General features: G+C 41.3%; 1 protein-coding gene across 1 annotated transcript; it reads left to right on the top strand.

Annotated features, from left to right (window-relative positions):
* The first annotated feature begins 6,727 nt into the window (after nucleotides 1–6,727).
* Nucleotides 6,728–16,396, top strand: LOC104062159 (uncharacterized). The gene is given in 10 exon segments (XM_009564191.1): nucleotides 6,728–6,844; nucleotides 7,935–8,107; nucleotides 10,669–10,766; nucleotides 11,176–11,230; nucleotides 11,232–11,325; nucleotides 15,564–15,669; nucleotides 15,719–15,780; nucleotides 16,127–16,259; nucleotides 16,262–16,358; nucleotides 16,360–16,396. Coding segments are annotated over 10 exon segments (972 nt in total).
* Nucleotides 16,397–17,700: the final 1,304 nt, after the last annotated feature.

Here is a 17,700-nt window from a genome sequence, read left to right as displayed (position 1 = left end):
GAAGCCAGCCAACCCAGGCTGGAGGGCTGGCCACCCAGCTCACTTCAGAACCAGGTGGTTCTCTCTCAGGACAACACTCTTTGAGGAGCAGACATGTCCTCCTCTGCAAAAAGAACTCTAGCATCACTTCACAACAGAGTGAGGCTGATACCTGGGTTATTCCCAGCCTGTTCCAGCAAGCAGAATTGCGTGGGATTACAGGCCTATTTCATCCCCCACAAAAAACCTCATCCCTAACTGCAGTTTTATGCCAGTGGTAAGCAGAAGCTCAGTGTAGGGCCGTCTATACATCTGCACTTCCTTCTCCATTAGCACAGCATCTCGCGTAGCTTGTTCCCAGTGCTGGAGAAATATTGCCAAGAGATCCTCATTTACGTATACCCTTCCAATGACACATACAGTTTTCTCTGTTCTGGTAGAGCTTTAGTTTGCCCCGCTACAATAGTTTGCACTTCCACGTACCTGTTTTCCCTTGGAAAAGTGTATTTCAGCTTAGCTCAAAAACTTAAGAGAATCCCTTGCAATTTCCACTGTATCTTTGAGAACTTAGTCATTAGTATCATTAGCTTCACATCTACAGCCATACCCAGCATTAAGTATTCAAAGTAAAATGGTACAAGTCTGAAAAGGCCTGAGAAAAAGCCAAGCTCAGCCCAACAAACTGATACAAGACTTCTGAACTATTCCTGATCCACCTGATACAGAAGCTGCCTTTGGCTGCATTGAATATTTTTGGAGAGCAAATGTCACTGTGAGACACCATGCAGAGCACAAAACTCTTTCATACCACGCACTCTGCAGGGACTCTTCAGTGGCAGAAACATAAGCTTTCTCAGAAGACCAAAACATTCACTAATTCAAATAGGGGTGACAACACAGATCCCAACACTCATAGGCAGTTTCAGCAGAGGTGGAAAGGGCTGGTATATTTGGGCTGAGAGCAAAGTATCTCAGATGGAAACACGAGTAGTTTTCATAGAGATAAATTTAAAAGAGGAGCAAGAAGGTTTTGCTGTTGCTTGGGATGGGAAAAAGAAGAAAGAGGAATGCAGGCAGAAGATATACTTCAGATAAGCACCATCCTTCAATTTTCAGAAGTTATTCTGGTTGGATAGGGAAAGGAAAGCTCTTGTGTCTCTCAGGCAAGCTGTGTTTTGCACAGAATTGGATGCAGATAGGGGACACAATACAGAGTTTCTGACCACCATCTGTCCTTTAAAACCATAAGGGCAGTCTTACAGTTGGGTACCTGTACCCTCAACCTACAAACACCTAGTCACTATCTCACTATACTGCAACTAAAATCATGAAAGGCCTGAATCCTTTTTTAAGGAAGCACTGTGCAAAAGCTGCTATGAACATTGCAATAAGAGAAAAACGTAATAGCACATCCTGCTCTCAACTAAGAAGCACAGTACCTGACTCTTCTAGTAATTGTAACTAGTAGAGTTCCTTTGCTCTTACTGGAGAGGAAGACATGGAGTTTTGTCAAAAAATCCCATTTCCTACTTGTCAGACTTTCTTTAAACTAGCCTATGTTCATGAGAAACTTGCAACCCCAAAGAGAGCCTTTAAGGCACTCCAGCTCCCAAAACTGATTCAAGCAGGAATTCAGTGCTATTCATCTGAAGAGCATTCAGCCGGGGAAACTGAAACAATAACATATGCGAAACAGCTTGAGGATGTGAACTATATAGAATTAGTTAACAGATTTTTTTTTTCTTTCAAACCCACACACTCACCATAACATTCATTTAGTAAATCTGAATAAGAACCGTATTCAATAGCAACACAATCTGCATGTGAACATTCTGCATAGAGAAAGACTAAATTCCATGAATCAATAATTTCTTTCAATTGTCTTGGTTCTGTTTACTATCTACACCACATGAGATGAGTCTTAATGTTGGACAACCTCCGTTTTAAATTTCTGTATAAGGCTCTGAGTGAATAAGGCCTTTGCTTACTTTGACTTCAAAGAAAGTTAAGCACCTGTAGAAGTGTTTTCCAGACTGAGTTGGTCTTTATTAGCTGGAGTATTACATTCAGGGGAAAATAAATAAATAACAAAATCACCACACATCTCAGTTTGAGACTTTTTTTCATTTAATACATCTCATATTTTGCAAAACAATACTATTTATATAACATTGGTATCTTAAGTAATGTTGTAGTTAACATCAGCCTAATAACTATTAAATATTTATTATCAGTACAACATTGATTTTTAATACTGACAAAACTGCCTGAAACATCTACTGTTTACAACATTTGTTCTAGCTAAAGAGATTTGATAGAACTTGCTAATCAACTGCAACCACCTCCCACCCATAAAACTGATTGCAAAGAAGAGAAAAACAGCTAGTGGGATCCAAACACAAACACTTTTACTTATAACTCTGTAAAGAGAAATTCCTCTCTCTCCATATGGTTTTCTCTTGGCTCTTAATCATCTTTTCATTGGCTTCCAGCTGGCTGTCTCACTATCATCTAGCAGTATCACTAGCAAGACCAACTTGTTATGCCAAAGCCAAGCACAGAAAGATGAGAGCTGCAGAGAAGCACGATTGGATGCAGCTCTCTGCTAGGGGCAAATCTAGCATAAATGATGTATGGCAGGGTCACTTCACTTGCCACAGCAGAGCAACCACTGCTGCATTCCCAAAACACAGCAGCAGGTCTGTGTATGCACTTTTCAGGAGGGGGAGTGAAGAAAGACTACTACAATTGAAGCTATGGGGAAATTCTGCAGGCTGAAGTGTAATTACCTGAGTGGGAATTCTGGCAGAAAAAAACTCAGACCTCTTTCAATCCTTAAATAGAAACAAATGCTGTGCAGTCACCATGGAGAGATTACGTACAGCATTTGGATCACATGCAGCACTGAAATTCAACACACACACACACAGAAGAGCCAGCCACAGAGAGCTACTTCAGCACTGTGCAGCCAGCTGTCGCTTCTCCATTGACTACAGCCACCTAGTCAGTGGCTCCCCTTCCAATCATCTTCCCCTTCTCAGTCTTAGAAATATAAAGCTGTATGTCAAAACTCCAGCTCCACATTAAGGGCCAGCTCTGCAAGCTGCTTAGCCCATCTGGGAGATACCTAGAGCCTGACATACAAGAGTCTGAGATGGAAGTCCTGACAAATCCACCACCACCCAGGTAAAATTTCAAATTGGAAACAAGAAAACCACAGGGAAAGAATCGTCATACAATGCCTGCCTGTGAAAATGTACTTTGAATTAGCTAAGCAATCAGTCTTCGAAGCGCAGCATTTCTCACATGGTCTGCAGAGCCTTTGACTTCAGTTGCAAAATTTCTCATTTTCAGTCAGCATGCAGCATTTCTGGTTTCTAGTCACCTTATGCAACCAGGCCCCCCTCCTGATCTCCCTTCCTGTCCTTTCCTTCTGCCTACCCCACAACTCAGCTCACTACTTGTCTTCCATGCCCACCGGCCTCAATCCCAGCTGCCACCTCCGTCTCCTGGGGTGGATTTTTACCCTCCATTCCATCACTCGTTTGTAGCAGACAGCTTCCTCTTTGAGACTGCAGCAGCATGTTGGGGGAGAGTCAGAGTACAGGGAAAACGGGCACCCTTTTCCCCTCTTCAGACACTGCATGGGCCACAGCCTGAATTCCGTAGTCCTTTTGGCCTCAAACTCTCTCCCAAACAGCCACTTGTACTCACTAACAGTCAGGGCACTTCCCCTGTAGCTGCCCAACTATTCTGTCCTATTTTCAAAGGGAAATGTGGCTGCTCAGAGTCCCCCCCAAAATCTACCCTGTAGCTTTCTATTGTTGTATGAATGTTGTCAGGCTAAAAACATCAGAAATTTGCCTTTCTCCTTGAAATCAGCCAAGCTTTGTTTAGTTAATAACTTCAGGCAGCCTCTAAGCCTTAGGAGAGTGCTTTTAATCTGCATACATGTCAGGCTGGTGATACTACGTGGGAATCTTTCAGTTACTGAGAGCAGCAAAGTGTTGCTGCGTATCAGGAATGCCATTCCACAGATAGTCCTTTTCTCACCTCTCTGCAGTAGCTCACTAATCTAGGAACACAAATCAGAGATAGCCGATAATGTTGTAGACACTGAGATGTCCTGCCTCCCATTTAGTTTTCGTAATTATCCTGCAAGCCACCAAAAGGCTTTGGATTTGGGAGTTTTGAAAACACACATTTCAGTTTTCTCCACATAACACCAGCAATTATAGAAACAGTTGTTTCTGATTTTGTAGTGATTTTTCCCAACCATGTACGTTCCTGTGACTGGCTTTTGTTTTCTTTCTCATAAGATGAGGCAAGAAGAGACTCGTCCTTTTTTCCCCTTCCCACCATTACTAGCCTTCTCATAGCTCCTCTTCCTCTCCAGTTTCAATGTTGTGCTTCATCTAGGCTCTGTTCCCTAGGTTATCTTGAAGGGAAATAATAATTCATAAATACAAATAGAGGTTATCCTCTATTTTTCAACCAACATCACACATCCTGCTGCCTTTACTGCATTGAAAATTGCTCATTTTTAGTTTTACAGACTGATCAAAACCTGCTAAAATGAGAGGAAGATTTTCAGTTGTCAGTCAGCATCAGCACAAGAGCACTTGCTTTCTGCTCTTGAAAGCCTGCAGTTCCGATTATTCAAAAACATACAGTTCGCCATGTCCATTTAATCACGTGTGTAATACAGTAAAAGACCAGACTAAGTGTACAAACCCTGTTGAGATCCAAGACAATTCTTCTCATAAATATCAGTGAGGGTCAATTTCATGTCACTTGTTACAGCCCATGTATTCTCACTGCTTCAAACTATTACTTGTCTTTCTTTTTATGTTCAAATAATCAGTCGGTAAAGCACAATTCACAAAGCTTATCTGGTTTTTGATTATGCTACAGCCTATGATTTTAATCTATTTTCTTACTTTGATAACTGACATTGTTTCAATTTTATCACCTTATGTGTGTTTGAAGGAACAAATACAAACCACCTTTCTGCAGGGATTAAAATTTCACCTATTATTCGTTTATGAACAAGTTTTGGAACTGCACCATCACAGCAAGCGTTCAATCATAAATGCAAACAAGAGGCTCAGCCCATACATCACGTCCTGTCACATGTTAAGCAGTAATCACATTTCAGCATTATCACACACAACTTGTAAACATCTGCTAAAGAGAGAAAAAATGAAACAGCAACAGCAACAACACACACCAAGACATTATTTGACTTGCATTCTGTGTGAATCCAAACTGGACACAAGCATTGGGGCTCTATTGATTAGGGATGGAAAAAGAACAAAATTTCCTGGAAGGCACTCAAGAGACAGTAGATGCATGTTTGAGACTTCCTTGCAGCTCTAGGATGCCAGGACAGGTAGGTGTAATACAAACAGTCACACACATGCACTATGAGCTGAGTAGAGACGCTAGCTACAACCTGGAAGCCATACAGTAACCTTAGTGCAGTGCTTTGCGCAGTCAAACAAGGCACACAGAGACAGGGAAAATCATTTTAGGCTCGCTGCCATGCAAGTGAGTTTATTCAGCTTTCCAACCTGACCAGCTGAGAGTTTGGATTGCAGACAAGAGGAACACAGAGGGCTCCCTGCAGCCATCCCTCCAGAGTGATTTCTTAGGCTGGAGTCACCCTGTCTCAGTGGTGGGGTTCATTTGATCCTGGAAGTTCACCAGCTCTACTACTTGAAAGACACATTAGTCATGTAAACATCTCTGATTCACGTATATGGAAAAGAAATTTGGCAAGTTTTATGGTAAGTTTTCCATTACAAATCGGGATAAGGTCACAAGCTGATATTCATCTGTTACCAGGATCTCAGGAAGTTAAAAAAAACAATTCCCCATAAGTATTAGTAATTACTTGGGGTTTTTTTAATCTTTATGTTTCATACAAAGAGTCTGTTTCATATGAATATCTGAGGGGAAAAAATAAGAATTTATTTCTTCCAACTATAACAGCTGATGATCCCAGCACAAGTGACCCAAGATGTGACCAGTTATGATCTTCAGCTGACAGCACTGCTTTAACAACTTTTTTCTTTTATAACAACTTCTTGGAAGCATAAAGTACGTTCGTTTGTTTGTTTATTTGTTTTTAAGTCTCCTACAGACATCTACTTCCAAGACTGTGAACAGACTCAAACAGTAATCAAGAAATTGTACAATGATTTCAAAAGACACTTCCCTAACCACAGCCTGTCCTTGTCTCCTGAGCACATTTTCTCCCATTTAAAAGCTTGTCTTTCTGCTTGGAATTCCAGATTCAGTACTGATCTTTTCCAATTGCTAGTGGTGCTGAAGACTACTTAAGAAATCAGAACCAGAGACTGAAATTTGTGTCTGTAGCTTCTATCTAAAAAAAAAAATATATATATAAAGGTGGCAGGAGATACTTAAGTGTCTTAGCTTGAGTTCCCAAAGGAGACTCATTAAATGACCTGCAGAGATTTGCTGTGCTCAGACCAACATCCCAGCTGCACAGAAGCAGCAAATTCCCTCTTCACTTTAGATGAGGGTGCCTGGACAAAAATGATGTCTGTATGCCAGGACATAAGAAGAAAGCCTTCTGTGGTGTTATTTATTGTAGCAACAGGCCCTGGTAACAGGTAGACTCCATGGTGATAACGAATAACCAAGCTCCAGAGGAAGAGACTACAGCATTCCTACTCCCTTGGACTTGCAGCAGGGAAAAGAAGATTGTCACATTTTCAACATGGGCTGCAATGTTTCTAACAGGGTCACTGTCATACAGCTGTCTTCTGAGGAGCTACAGAACAACTATGAAGCCAAAAGCCAAGTAGTGACTTCTTCCAAACAAGCCCTGTATAAAGTATGTTAGGAGACATCTTACCACACCAGTGTACAAGGACATACACATAAGAGAGAAATGGGTTTGATGATGTTAATAGTAGCTCTGACTCTGTCAGGGAACTCTTTAAGAGACAGACTATCACTCTCTCAGTTTAATACAACCTTTATGCTACAGGGGAAGTAGAATCTCCATTTGGCCATGACCTGATTTTCCAGCATCTGAAAAGTGGCTTCTCACAGTCCGTCTCACTTGCCTCATTAAAGATACAAATAGAGGCATTTAGCTCCCACATCAGCAATAAACTACAACACAGCAGCACAGTGGGTTTTGCCTCAAAAAGTTGAAAAAAAATGAGGCAGGGGGCTTTTATATAAGCAAATATTATAGGATACACGTGTGCAGCCACTTTGTGAAGTTTGCAGACTTAGAATGAAACAATCATAGAATCATTAGGTTGGAAAAGACCTTAGAAATCATCAACTCCAGCCGTACCTGCCTACTACTAACTCATGACCCCAAGAACCTCATCTACCTGCCTTTTAAACACCTCCAGGGGTGGGGACTCAACCACCTTGATCGGCAGCCTCTGCCAGTGCTTGATAACCCTTTTGGTGAAGAAATTTTTCCTAATGTCCAATCAAAACTTCCCCTCGTGCAGCTTGATGCCTCTTGTCCTATCCAGAGGTGGCTCAAGACCAAACATAGAGAAAAAAAATACATCTAGGTTCTAATCCTGCATTCTTCGTAGGTTCAAAGCTATTGTTAAGAAGGTGCCCAGGTTAACACCTTACCAAGTGCTGATTTAAAACTCTTTTAAATTTCTAACCAATGATTTACATACAGAAGGCACTTAAAGTACTGAAAAAATACTCCAGTATAATCAGCTGGATCATGGTCGCATTTAGACTTAAGATTATTGCTTGCTTTCAAAAATGCTCCAAGAGACCTTTCCTCACCATCAACATCCACCTGTGACAGAATACAGACAAGTATCAGGCACATCACTCCACTCCAAACCTGCTGATTCTGTGGGGCTATCCTAGACACCACCTTCGATGTTTAGAAGCCCAAGGAGCTTTTCTAGTTTGAGTCTCCCATTTCCTTGCAGACTAAAAATGACAGTATTGCTAGAACTGAGCCTATCCTCTCATTGAACGGAGCAGCCTGGCCAACAGACACTTCAAAGGATGGAGCCAAACTCAGAGATGAGACCACTGAGGGGAACTCCCCTGGGGAACTACCGGAAAGATTTACAACTTCTCAGAAAAACACAAAGCACAGGTAAACAGTAACTAAAGTTTATTCCAGTTCCAGAAATGGAGCAACCCAGGAGCAAAGGGATTGAACTCTTAGTGTTGGTTTAAAGCCATGCAATAGTAGCAGAAAGTATTTCCCAGCTCATGATTATGTTCTGATAATCACATGAACTCAATCGTCACTACCAGAACAGGCAACAGGGTTGATACTTTTCTTGGCAGATGGCTGGAACAGACCAATACAACAAACTCAGCCTTGTCCCCAGGTGTAGCTTTCTTTATCTGGGTTCACAGCACACTGAGAAGATGCATTGCCCAAACAAGGGCCATCAGTCTGCTGTGACAGTGAGTCAGTTTTAAAAACAGAATGATCAATACTGAGGAGAGGAGGGAGCTGGCCTCTTCTCCCAAGTGACAGGGGACAGGACAAGAGGGAATGGCCTGAAGCTCCGTCAGGGGAGGTTCAGGTTGGATATTAGAAAAAAATTCTTCACAGTAAGAGTCATTGGGCACTGGAACAGGCTGCCCAGGGAGGTGGTCGAGTTGCCTTCCCTGGAGGTGTTTAAGGAACGGGTGGATGAAGTGCTTAGGGACATGGTTTAGGGAGTGTTAGGAATGGTTGGACTCAATGATCCAATGGGTCCTTTCCAACCTTGTGATTCTGTGATTCTGTAATACGACGCCCCCAACTAGCATCAGGTAGAGACAGGAAGTAAATACCACATTATTTCCTTAAGTTTGCAACTGAAAGTTGCAGGGCCAGTTATTGCATAGAGAAAAGTATAAAAATGCTTAAAGTTGTCATGACATAAGCAACAGTCTTCAAAGAAAAATCTTTCATATTTGAAGTACAGGTGAACACTTAAACCCAAACCTTTCTATAAGTTTAGGATATCGTTGTAGTAAGAGTTGCTAATGGAAAAGCAGCACCATCTTTGGCACATTTAACCCCCTACTTTTGTAACCTAACTTATGTGATTTTCAAGTGTCATAAACAGCTTAAATTTCACACACACACTCTAAATGGAAAATCTACAGTAGTTGTTTACTCTTTCTGATAAGGAAGGGCTGTAATAAAATATTTCAAATTGAACACAAAAGGAGTAATTACCGGTGCTTACTATTCATTAAAGATGACTTAACTCCCAATGCCACAGAAGGACGTGATGTAAAGATTTAATTTCAGAATGAATAAAATTATTTGCTTGCTCTGAAATAAAGCTTTTCATTTAATTCAAGCTCTTTTTCCTCCCACTTGCTACAAAATAACTTCACAGGAAATTTCTAAACAAAGTTTTTGTAATCATGCTTCAATCTTCTGTTTCAAGACAAAAAAAAAAAAACCATTCCATACCAAAATATTTCAACTACATTTTTCTTCTGAATTAATAGATTAGTAAAACCAATACAAATCCATACCACTTGTGTCACATCCTGGATTACGGCCCACGACTAAGTCCCCACATCAGTTCTAGGTCAAAGTGATCAGTGGCGGGTAAGAGGGAGAGGTGAATCAGATTTGTGGATCCCCTCAGTGAGGACCAAGGTGATTAACACACAAGGCCCATACACAACCAACCAACTTTAATAGGAAATGTAAACGGAACAAATGGGTTCTTGAGCGACAACTGATTTAAATGCAAGATAAACTGTACTCATTGACCAACCTCACCTATATCTACAAGAGCTATGAGGTTTTATGGGAGCCAAGGCAACTCTTGTATTACTTAACAACTTTAAGAGAGAGAGCGCATGAGCACCAGTCCTGGATCCAGAGTCGGACCTACCAACGGGTATGTTTGGTGTAGAGTACCCACAAGGCTTGCCCATGGCCCTAATTATAGCCCCCAGCCCTAGGACTTCTCAACCTTGCTCCCCCCTGGCTTCAGGAGTGGCTGAGACCTGTCACATCAAAAGAAGTGGCACCAGGCCTCTCCCAGTAACATTCTGGAACTCTCTTCCTCCCGCAACAGAAGCGATTAAGACATCCCTTGAGACAGAGTCTCTGAGCCCATCATACCGTTGCTTGAGGCTTGTCCCTTATAACTTGTTAACATTGCCCACTCATCATGTTTCTGGTTTTTGCCAGATATATTTTGCTGTATACTAGCTTCTGACACTTACGTGTGCTGACTGACAGCTGAATCCCAGTGCTTTTGGGGTGACTGGTTCAGTTATATGAGGAGAGGTATGGAGTCAGCTTTCACAACATGGTGGATGATGTGTATTTTTGTTTTACAACTCAAAAAACAAGCCAATGTTGTCATATCCACTCTGCTTATAAAGACCAGCAGATGTCAAATAATTGCGATTTTGTTTTGGTCCAAGCATTATTCATACAAAAGCTCTAACTTCTGCCAATAGAGGTTGGGCAGATGGTAGAACTGTCAACTGAGGGTTGAAAAACCTGATGGGTCTTGGCAATATAAAGTTGTTCGTTGTTTATTCATGTCTAATATGTAGAAACTAAACAGTCACTCAGAATGGTTAGGAAAATAATTTGGGTTTTATTCTTAATTTCTGTTTATAAATATATAATTAAGTGTTGGAATGCTTATGATGAAATTGCTTATTGCTGAAATGTAGCAATGCTGTTACAACAAAATTGATAGACCATGAAAGCATAGGAAAGTTTGGGTTCATTCAACAGAAGAGCGCAGCGTTCTTTACAAGACAGCCTTTTAGTAAGCTTCTACTATCCTATCCCAGCCTGGCTTTCTCTGATCAGATCACAGAACGCTTGTGAACTTGAATCTCAAAAAGCTTCCTGAAGACCCTGTTAGGGAATACGCTCAAAAATCGGCTTCACAGGCCTTCAGCATATGGTGCCACACTTTCCTGACTGTCCCTCACCTGGATGTACCTGACAACAGTGAGAAACTGAACCAGATGCCTGCACAGTTTGTCAAGCCACTGAAAAGCTTGCTGCAAATTTTAAACAGTGAAGAGAGCCTCAAGCAGGCATTCTCCATTCGACCTTCTTAGTATGTAACCTCTTAAATAAAAACTCTGGCATTGGACATATATCATGATGTTTTGTTGAATGCCAAGTGGTCTACAAGTATTAAGTTTAAATGTTTTCATCTTTTGAAGATGCACTGCTCACCAATGAGTTCTCCTGTAAATCATGGCCCTTACAGAAAACAGAGGCAAAAATCAGACATTCCTGAGGTACTGAGGATGCAGAGAATAATCAAGAGCCAAAACACCTTCCTTTCATATACTTCTCCAGTCCTGGCAGTGGCAAGTGTCATTATATGAGGTAGGACCCTGCTATAAGCACCCCAAGGTTCAGTTTCTGCCCACAAACCATCCAGGCATACTTCCCCCAAGACTTTAGAGGCAAGGTTTTAAGCAGAGAACTGTATTATGAGGATGTTAAAATAACGCAAGTTGGCAGCAGTTTCCAGTTATTTACAGCTTCTAGGCTTGTTCCAAGTGGGGACAAAAGAGACAACAACAGTACTAAGAACTTGCTCTTTGAAAGACTCACTGGAAGTTATGTGCCATGAACCGGTTTTTCAAGTGCATGGAACTAAAAGAAATACTGCTGTCAGGGCTTATAATTACCTTTCAATTAAGGACTCAGAAATCCTAAATATTCTAATTCTATTCATAGAATTCTATGATTCACACTTCTGAGAAATTTACAATTTACATTTGATTTCAGACTAAGAAATCATTACAAAATGGATTTTTTAAAAAAACATAGAACTAATATTTGACTAAGCAGTTAGTGTTCATTTTGTTTTCATTCCAAATGATAACCTGAAGTTTATTTTGGCTTCTGAATTCAAGTTTATTCTTTGCTGTATAGCACTGTGTTAAGTATCAGATGCCTTTTCCAGACAGGGTTGCTAGCAGAATCATAGAAACATTCGGTTGGAAAAGGCCTTCGAGTCCAACCATACCTGTCCACTATCAAATCACATCTCTGAGCACCTCATCTACCCGTCTTTTAAATACTTCCAGAGATGATGACTCAACCACTTCCCTGGGTAGCATCTGCCCATCCTTGACAACCCCTTCTGTGAAGAAATATTTCCCAATATCTAATCTAAACTTCTCCTGGTACAACTTGAGGCCATTTCTTCTTGTCCTGTCACTTATTACTTGGGAGAAAAGACCAATAATCACTTCCGTACAACCCCCTTTTCAGGTAGTTGTAGGCAATGATAAGGTCTCCCCTCAGCCTCCATTTTCTGCAGGCTAAACAACCCCAGTTTCCTCAGCTGATCCTCGTAACACTTATTCTCCAGCCCCCTCACCAGCTTCATTACCCTTCTCTTGACATACTCCAGCAACTCAATGTCCCTCTTGTAGCGAGGGGCTCAAAACTGAACACAAGATTCAAGGTGCAGATATCAGGAGGGAGGTCTGTAAGGCATTTACAGGTTTAGTGCATTTATGGATGTGTTGTCTGAAGCACAATCCCACCACTGCTTGGGCACAGGAACAACTCAAGATCAAACCATGGATGATTCTGAGTAGCTTTGTCATTTGAGGAAAGCCATTCACACATTTTCAGCCTTGGCCACTTATATTATTGAGGATCAAATGGAAACTTTCATAAGGAGTAAACGAGCAAGTGCCACTGTACAGTCTGGCCACTGGTGTTGCCTAATATATTTCCTATTCCCAGCACTTTGGAAAATAGTGCTGGAGGGTCTCCGAGTGCAGCTTCTTCATAGCCTTTTCTTCCTTCCTTCCCAGAGGTGTTTTAGTATCTGAGAGGATTATCCCCTTTGTGGCTAAATTTAGGTATTATTTAGGTAACATACCTAAATTTAGGGGGGTTTTCATGTTTTTCCCCTTCATAAGGCGAGCAAGTGTCTGGGTTGTTTTTTTTTTTCCTCTTGTATTAAAAAGCTGTCTGCTATGAAATTACACATATTATTTTATTGACAGAAACCCAGTTTGTGCTCTTTCTCATTAGAGAATTGCTATCCTCCCAACAACAGGAAGCCGCTTCTTTTTTCCTTTTGAAATCAGTACAGCTTTTAAAAGTGAACCTTGTATTTGTCACTAACAAAGCCCATCTTTCCAAATGATATTTTACATTTGAACTAGGCCAGCTGCTGGGCAACCTACAAGTGGAAACATAAATCTATCACCAGATGTTAACTATTAGCTTTCCCTTTGCAGCTATAGAAAATCTGGCCCATGCTAACTCCTGAAAGAATAAAGTATTCCATTAGAGCTCAAATCCAGCAGATTACCTGTGAATAGAGGGACTAAATGCACTGAACACAAATGCAGTACAAGTTATTACAGAGATATATTCCACATTACAATATACAGCTCTGGATTTTGAGCATTAACACACAGGTAAAGTCACACCTGAAATTTTGGAACTGACCAGGAATTCTAGCTTCTTCCTCTCTGCTTTTTACAGTTAGACTTGATGATCTTAAAGATCTTTTCCAACCTAAAAAATTCTGTGAGTCTGTAATAAGCATGAATGGCTTTATGCTGAGTGTCAGTCCAGCAACAGCTTCAACAAGGGAACAAGCTCACAGACCTCACCACTATGAAAGACTAATACAACCAGGTTCGAGATTATTTTCACAATAATATTGGAGATGAGATATCCTTGCAAGAGCTTTCCCTTCCTACGCATAGTTCTGCTTCTTATAACTACCTGCACCTCTTAAACCTTGGCAGTATTACCCGCCTTCTAAGGATTTTCTGCCATTGCCAACACTGTGAAACAGCTGCATTAGAAGCCTTCAGTCTTTTGACCATTCGTCGCTATCCTGAACAAAGGAACTTCAAACAGTATAGGTTAAGATGGCTTGCTATACCTGTTTCTAAGCATTAGAGAGCAACTTTTTATGGGTCTGGTGTAACAAAGCCAAGGAAGAGCCATGCATGACACAAGGTAGGCCAGCCACTACAATTTTAACAGCAGCTTTTACTAAAAATGCCAGCAGAGCCAGAGCTTCCACCTAAGATACCTGTACCTAGGCTTCTTTGCACTAACAGGCTTACGCGTTGGCGGGGTGGCAGGGTGTAACTCCTATTCTCCCCCTCCAGTGCTTCAAAAATATTTGAGCTTATGCCAAACATGAAAAAGGCAGAAAAGATTAATCCTCATGTCATCAAGCTCTTAACACTCCTACTCCCAAGAAGCAGCAGGAGTTGCATTATAGGCAACACTGGACACTTGGCTTTATTAGTGCACAAGCAGCTGTAATACATACACTATTGGGTACCTTTTCTCCAAGTCTTCCTTTAAAGGCACTCCTATGTGTGTGAGCTAGAGGGTAAACAAAAGGACCAAAAGCTGTAGTTTCAAATAGAGTGATATATGACAATTTGACCCATTTGCCATGGGTTATCATTTACAAGGGATGCATGCAGGTTATTTTATTTTAGCGTTTCCATTGCTGTTAGCTTTCAGTTTGGGCTTCTTGAAGCTTTGAGGACTCTCGATCTCCCAAAACCATTTAGCTCGAAGCTAAGTTCTTTTCTCAGCTTATATAGACACAGAACAATCTGGAAAGCAACCTGCTTGCTGAACACTCTGTTTAGCTTGGACATACTGGGAAGAATTTTCCATTCATCTCTTCCTAAGCACCCCACAGTTTATTTTGGGTAAAGAATGACATAATCAGTCATACCTTCTCACTTCAGGCTTTTGCTAGAATGGCCTTTGTTATTAGAAAGAGTAGTGAGTTTCTTTTTTTCTTTTGAAAAACTCTTTTGTTTCATTTATGTCATGATTGAACACTGCTTTGTTCAGATTTTTTGTGTCATCTGCATTCAAAATGTCTCCTTTGTATATCAGTTTTCTTCCTACTGAATCATGCTCCACCTTCATCTCACTGAATGAGTCACCCTCAATACTATTTGCAGCACTTAACAGTTCTGGCAGTGAGGCCTGACTTCTAGAGTTATTTATGGCAATAAGTCTGGGGAGCAGATAACTCGGGAAACTTGAAACAAGATAGTGATTATTTCAACTGTAGGTCCTTGGTTTGGGTTTAACACTGCTAAAACCGCTTATCCCACAGAAGAATTCAGCCTCTTAGCTGATCAAACAACCACCACATCTTTCCAGGAGTAAGCGCTACTCTCAGCAGTGGAGGTCTAGGATTGAGCTGCTCATTTGTATGCAGCAGAGGGCCAGCAGTATCAAGCTCTAACCAAACCATTCTTAAATCTTTTCAGCAGTAATAAAGTAACTTCCCTAAATACTTAGGGCCTCATTACAGAGTCCCCACATCTGCTGGGTGTACAGCAACGTTGCATGTTTCACAGACACATCACTCAGCAGAAAATGGAATTCTCACTGCGCACAACACTCACTTAGGAGTGAGTACTGAGGTTATTAGCACATCATTATTTCTGGGTTTTCACTGGTATCAGAGTCCATCACCTCTATCCTTGGGAAAAAAAAAAAAAAGCAGAAGGCAAGCAGCAAAGTGTCACCCCAACATCAAAATATACTTTGCTGAAAGCTTTTAATGTCTCTACAGAGAGATGCCCTGGAAGGGACACTGAAGGAACCACTAGCTAGGCTGGAAAATATTAAGTTTTTAAACAAAGAAGTCGGCGATTTTACAGTGAAGGACAAAGACTTCTGCTGAAAAAAAAGAAACAGGTCATCTAACTCTCCTGTGAATTTTCCCAGTGCTTGTTTCATCACCTAAAACCATCTCGTTTTCAAAAATTGAGCTAATGCAGACAATTCATGTACAACCTACTACCAAAACCTGATTAATGGCAGCACAGTGGCTCCTATTTTCATATCATAGATGTTGGAAGTCCAGATTTATTTTTGCCAAAAGCCTGGAAGATTCTAAAAATATGCACAGGAGATGAAACTTCTGGAGCAGGTTTTAGGGAATTTTCTTATTCCTACAGCAAAAGATACATCTTCCATGGACTCCAGAATAAGTTGCTTAAATTCAGTGCTAAAGGGAGTAGCATTCCGATTACATTTGCGTAGAAAGATACAAAGAACTGCTACATATGTTTGACACATACCTACTTCCATCCATCATCACAAAGCATTGATGGTTTTGTTGTTTTGTTCTAGGTTAGGAAAGAGGAACTGAACAAAATGCCACAATACATCACATTTTTCCCAGCAACTGCCCACCAGACTGTGGGTAAACAGACTGAGAAGAACTGCCCAAGTTTTGGAAGTCAAGTAGGTACAGACACCCCACAGTCTCACCGTTAAATGGAGAGCCAGAGGTACTGCTGAAGGCAATAACTGCAGCAGAAGCCATAAAAAATTATACCAAGGACTCTGTCATCGAGTCTGATAACTTACAACTGCATCAATGAAATAATCTGGATCTAAGCTGCCTTGCAAAAATGCTCCCTGCAGCTGTCATTTTTTTGGGGCATAAATAAATTATTTATCATGGGGCACAGCTGAGTCTTGCTGCTACCTATCTCACCAAGGAAAACAGCATCTCATCTTAATTGTTACACACTAATTGAAAGTAGCAAAGCGAATTAGAAGAGCCAGGAAGACACAAATTAGTAACTAGATAATCACCAAGTTCAAGCATGCACACATTATCATGAGTTTATCAAAATTTACTTTGTTACTATTAAATTTAGCTCACTTCTTAGATGGCTCCACAAAAAGATTCCTTTTCCCTAGGGAGAAAGGAATGCAAGGTATTGGAAATGCAATGTATACACACGGGAAGATGGGAACGCAGGCGTGCACAGGGGAAAAGCTGTGACCAGCAGGGATTTGGGGCAGTAGGATGTGGTGGGACCCCAAGAGTAAGAATAAAGGCATTTAACTTATTCTGCAGAGCAACTTGCAAAGAGGCAAGAGGTCCAGATAGTAAGGTGACAACAGTCCCTAAGAACACCTATTTGACAAGCATTGAGCATAGGAGGGAAAGACAGAACAAGCACTGAAATTACAATGGAGAAAACAACTAACAGGCTGAGGTATACAAAGTGCAAGTGAGTTGTCCATATGGGAGGAGATGACTGGTCCTGTTATAGAGTGATGTGTTTGGTCAGTCTTTTGACCCTGGAACCCCCCATGCCCTGCCTCCAACGCACACGCAGTATTTACTACAGCCAGCTCTTCCAAGAGCAAGAAGTAAAGCAATTGTGCCATTCACATTCTCCCTGCTATCAGCCCTGCCACCCCCTTCTGGTCTACCTCTAAGCACGTCCATCCCCACTTCCATTTAGATCACCAGCTCTACCCACTCCCCTCCTCCCTCAACCCCACACCACATTCACTTCTGCTGCTACCCTAGCTTTTTTACTTTCTTACCTCCAACTACAGGTGACACATTCTTCCTTTCCGCACCAAAGAAATTCAGCCGCAGCACTGCAGAACAAATGAAAAGATAGTCCTTATTTTTACAGTGTCAGGGTAGATCTCTCTATCATTCTCAGGGAAAAAAAAGAAGCTTTCCTGCTTTCTCTTTTCTTGCCAGACTTGTACTAAATCACTAAGGGGAGGAGCAAGAGCTCATCTCGTTTCCTGAGCAGCTGGGATTCCACCTGAGGAGCTGAGTGAGGCAGCCCATCAGAAAGAGCCTACTCTTTCAGCCCAGCTCTAGGCCTGGCCAAATTAGCGGGTTTCATAGCGGGAGGGGGAAAATCTATTAGGAATACAGAAGTAAA

This window comes from Cuculus canorus, chromosome 2 (genome assembly GCF_017976375.1).
Source record: "Cuculus canorus isolate bCucCan1 chromosome 2, bCucCan1.pri, whole genome shotgun sequence".
NCBI lineage: Eukaryota > Metazoa > Chordata > Aves > Cuculiformes > Cuculidae > Cuculus > Cuculus canorus.
This window is presented reverse-complemented; position numbering and strand designations above follow the sequence as displayed.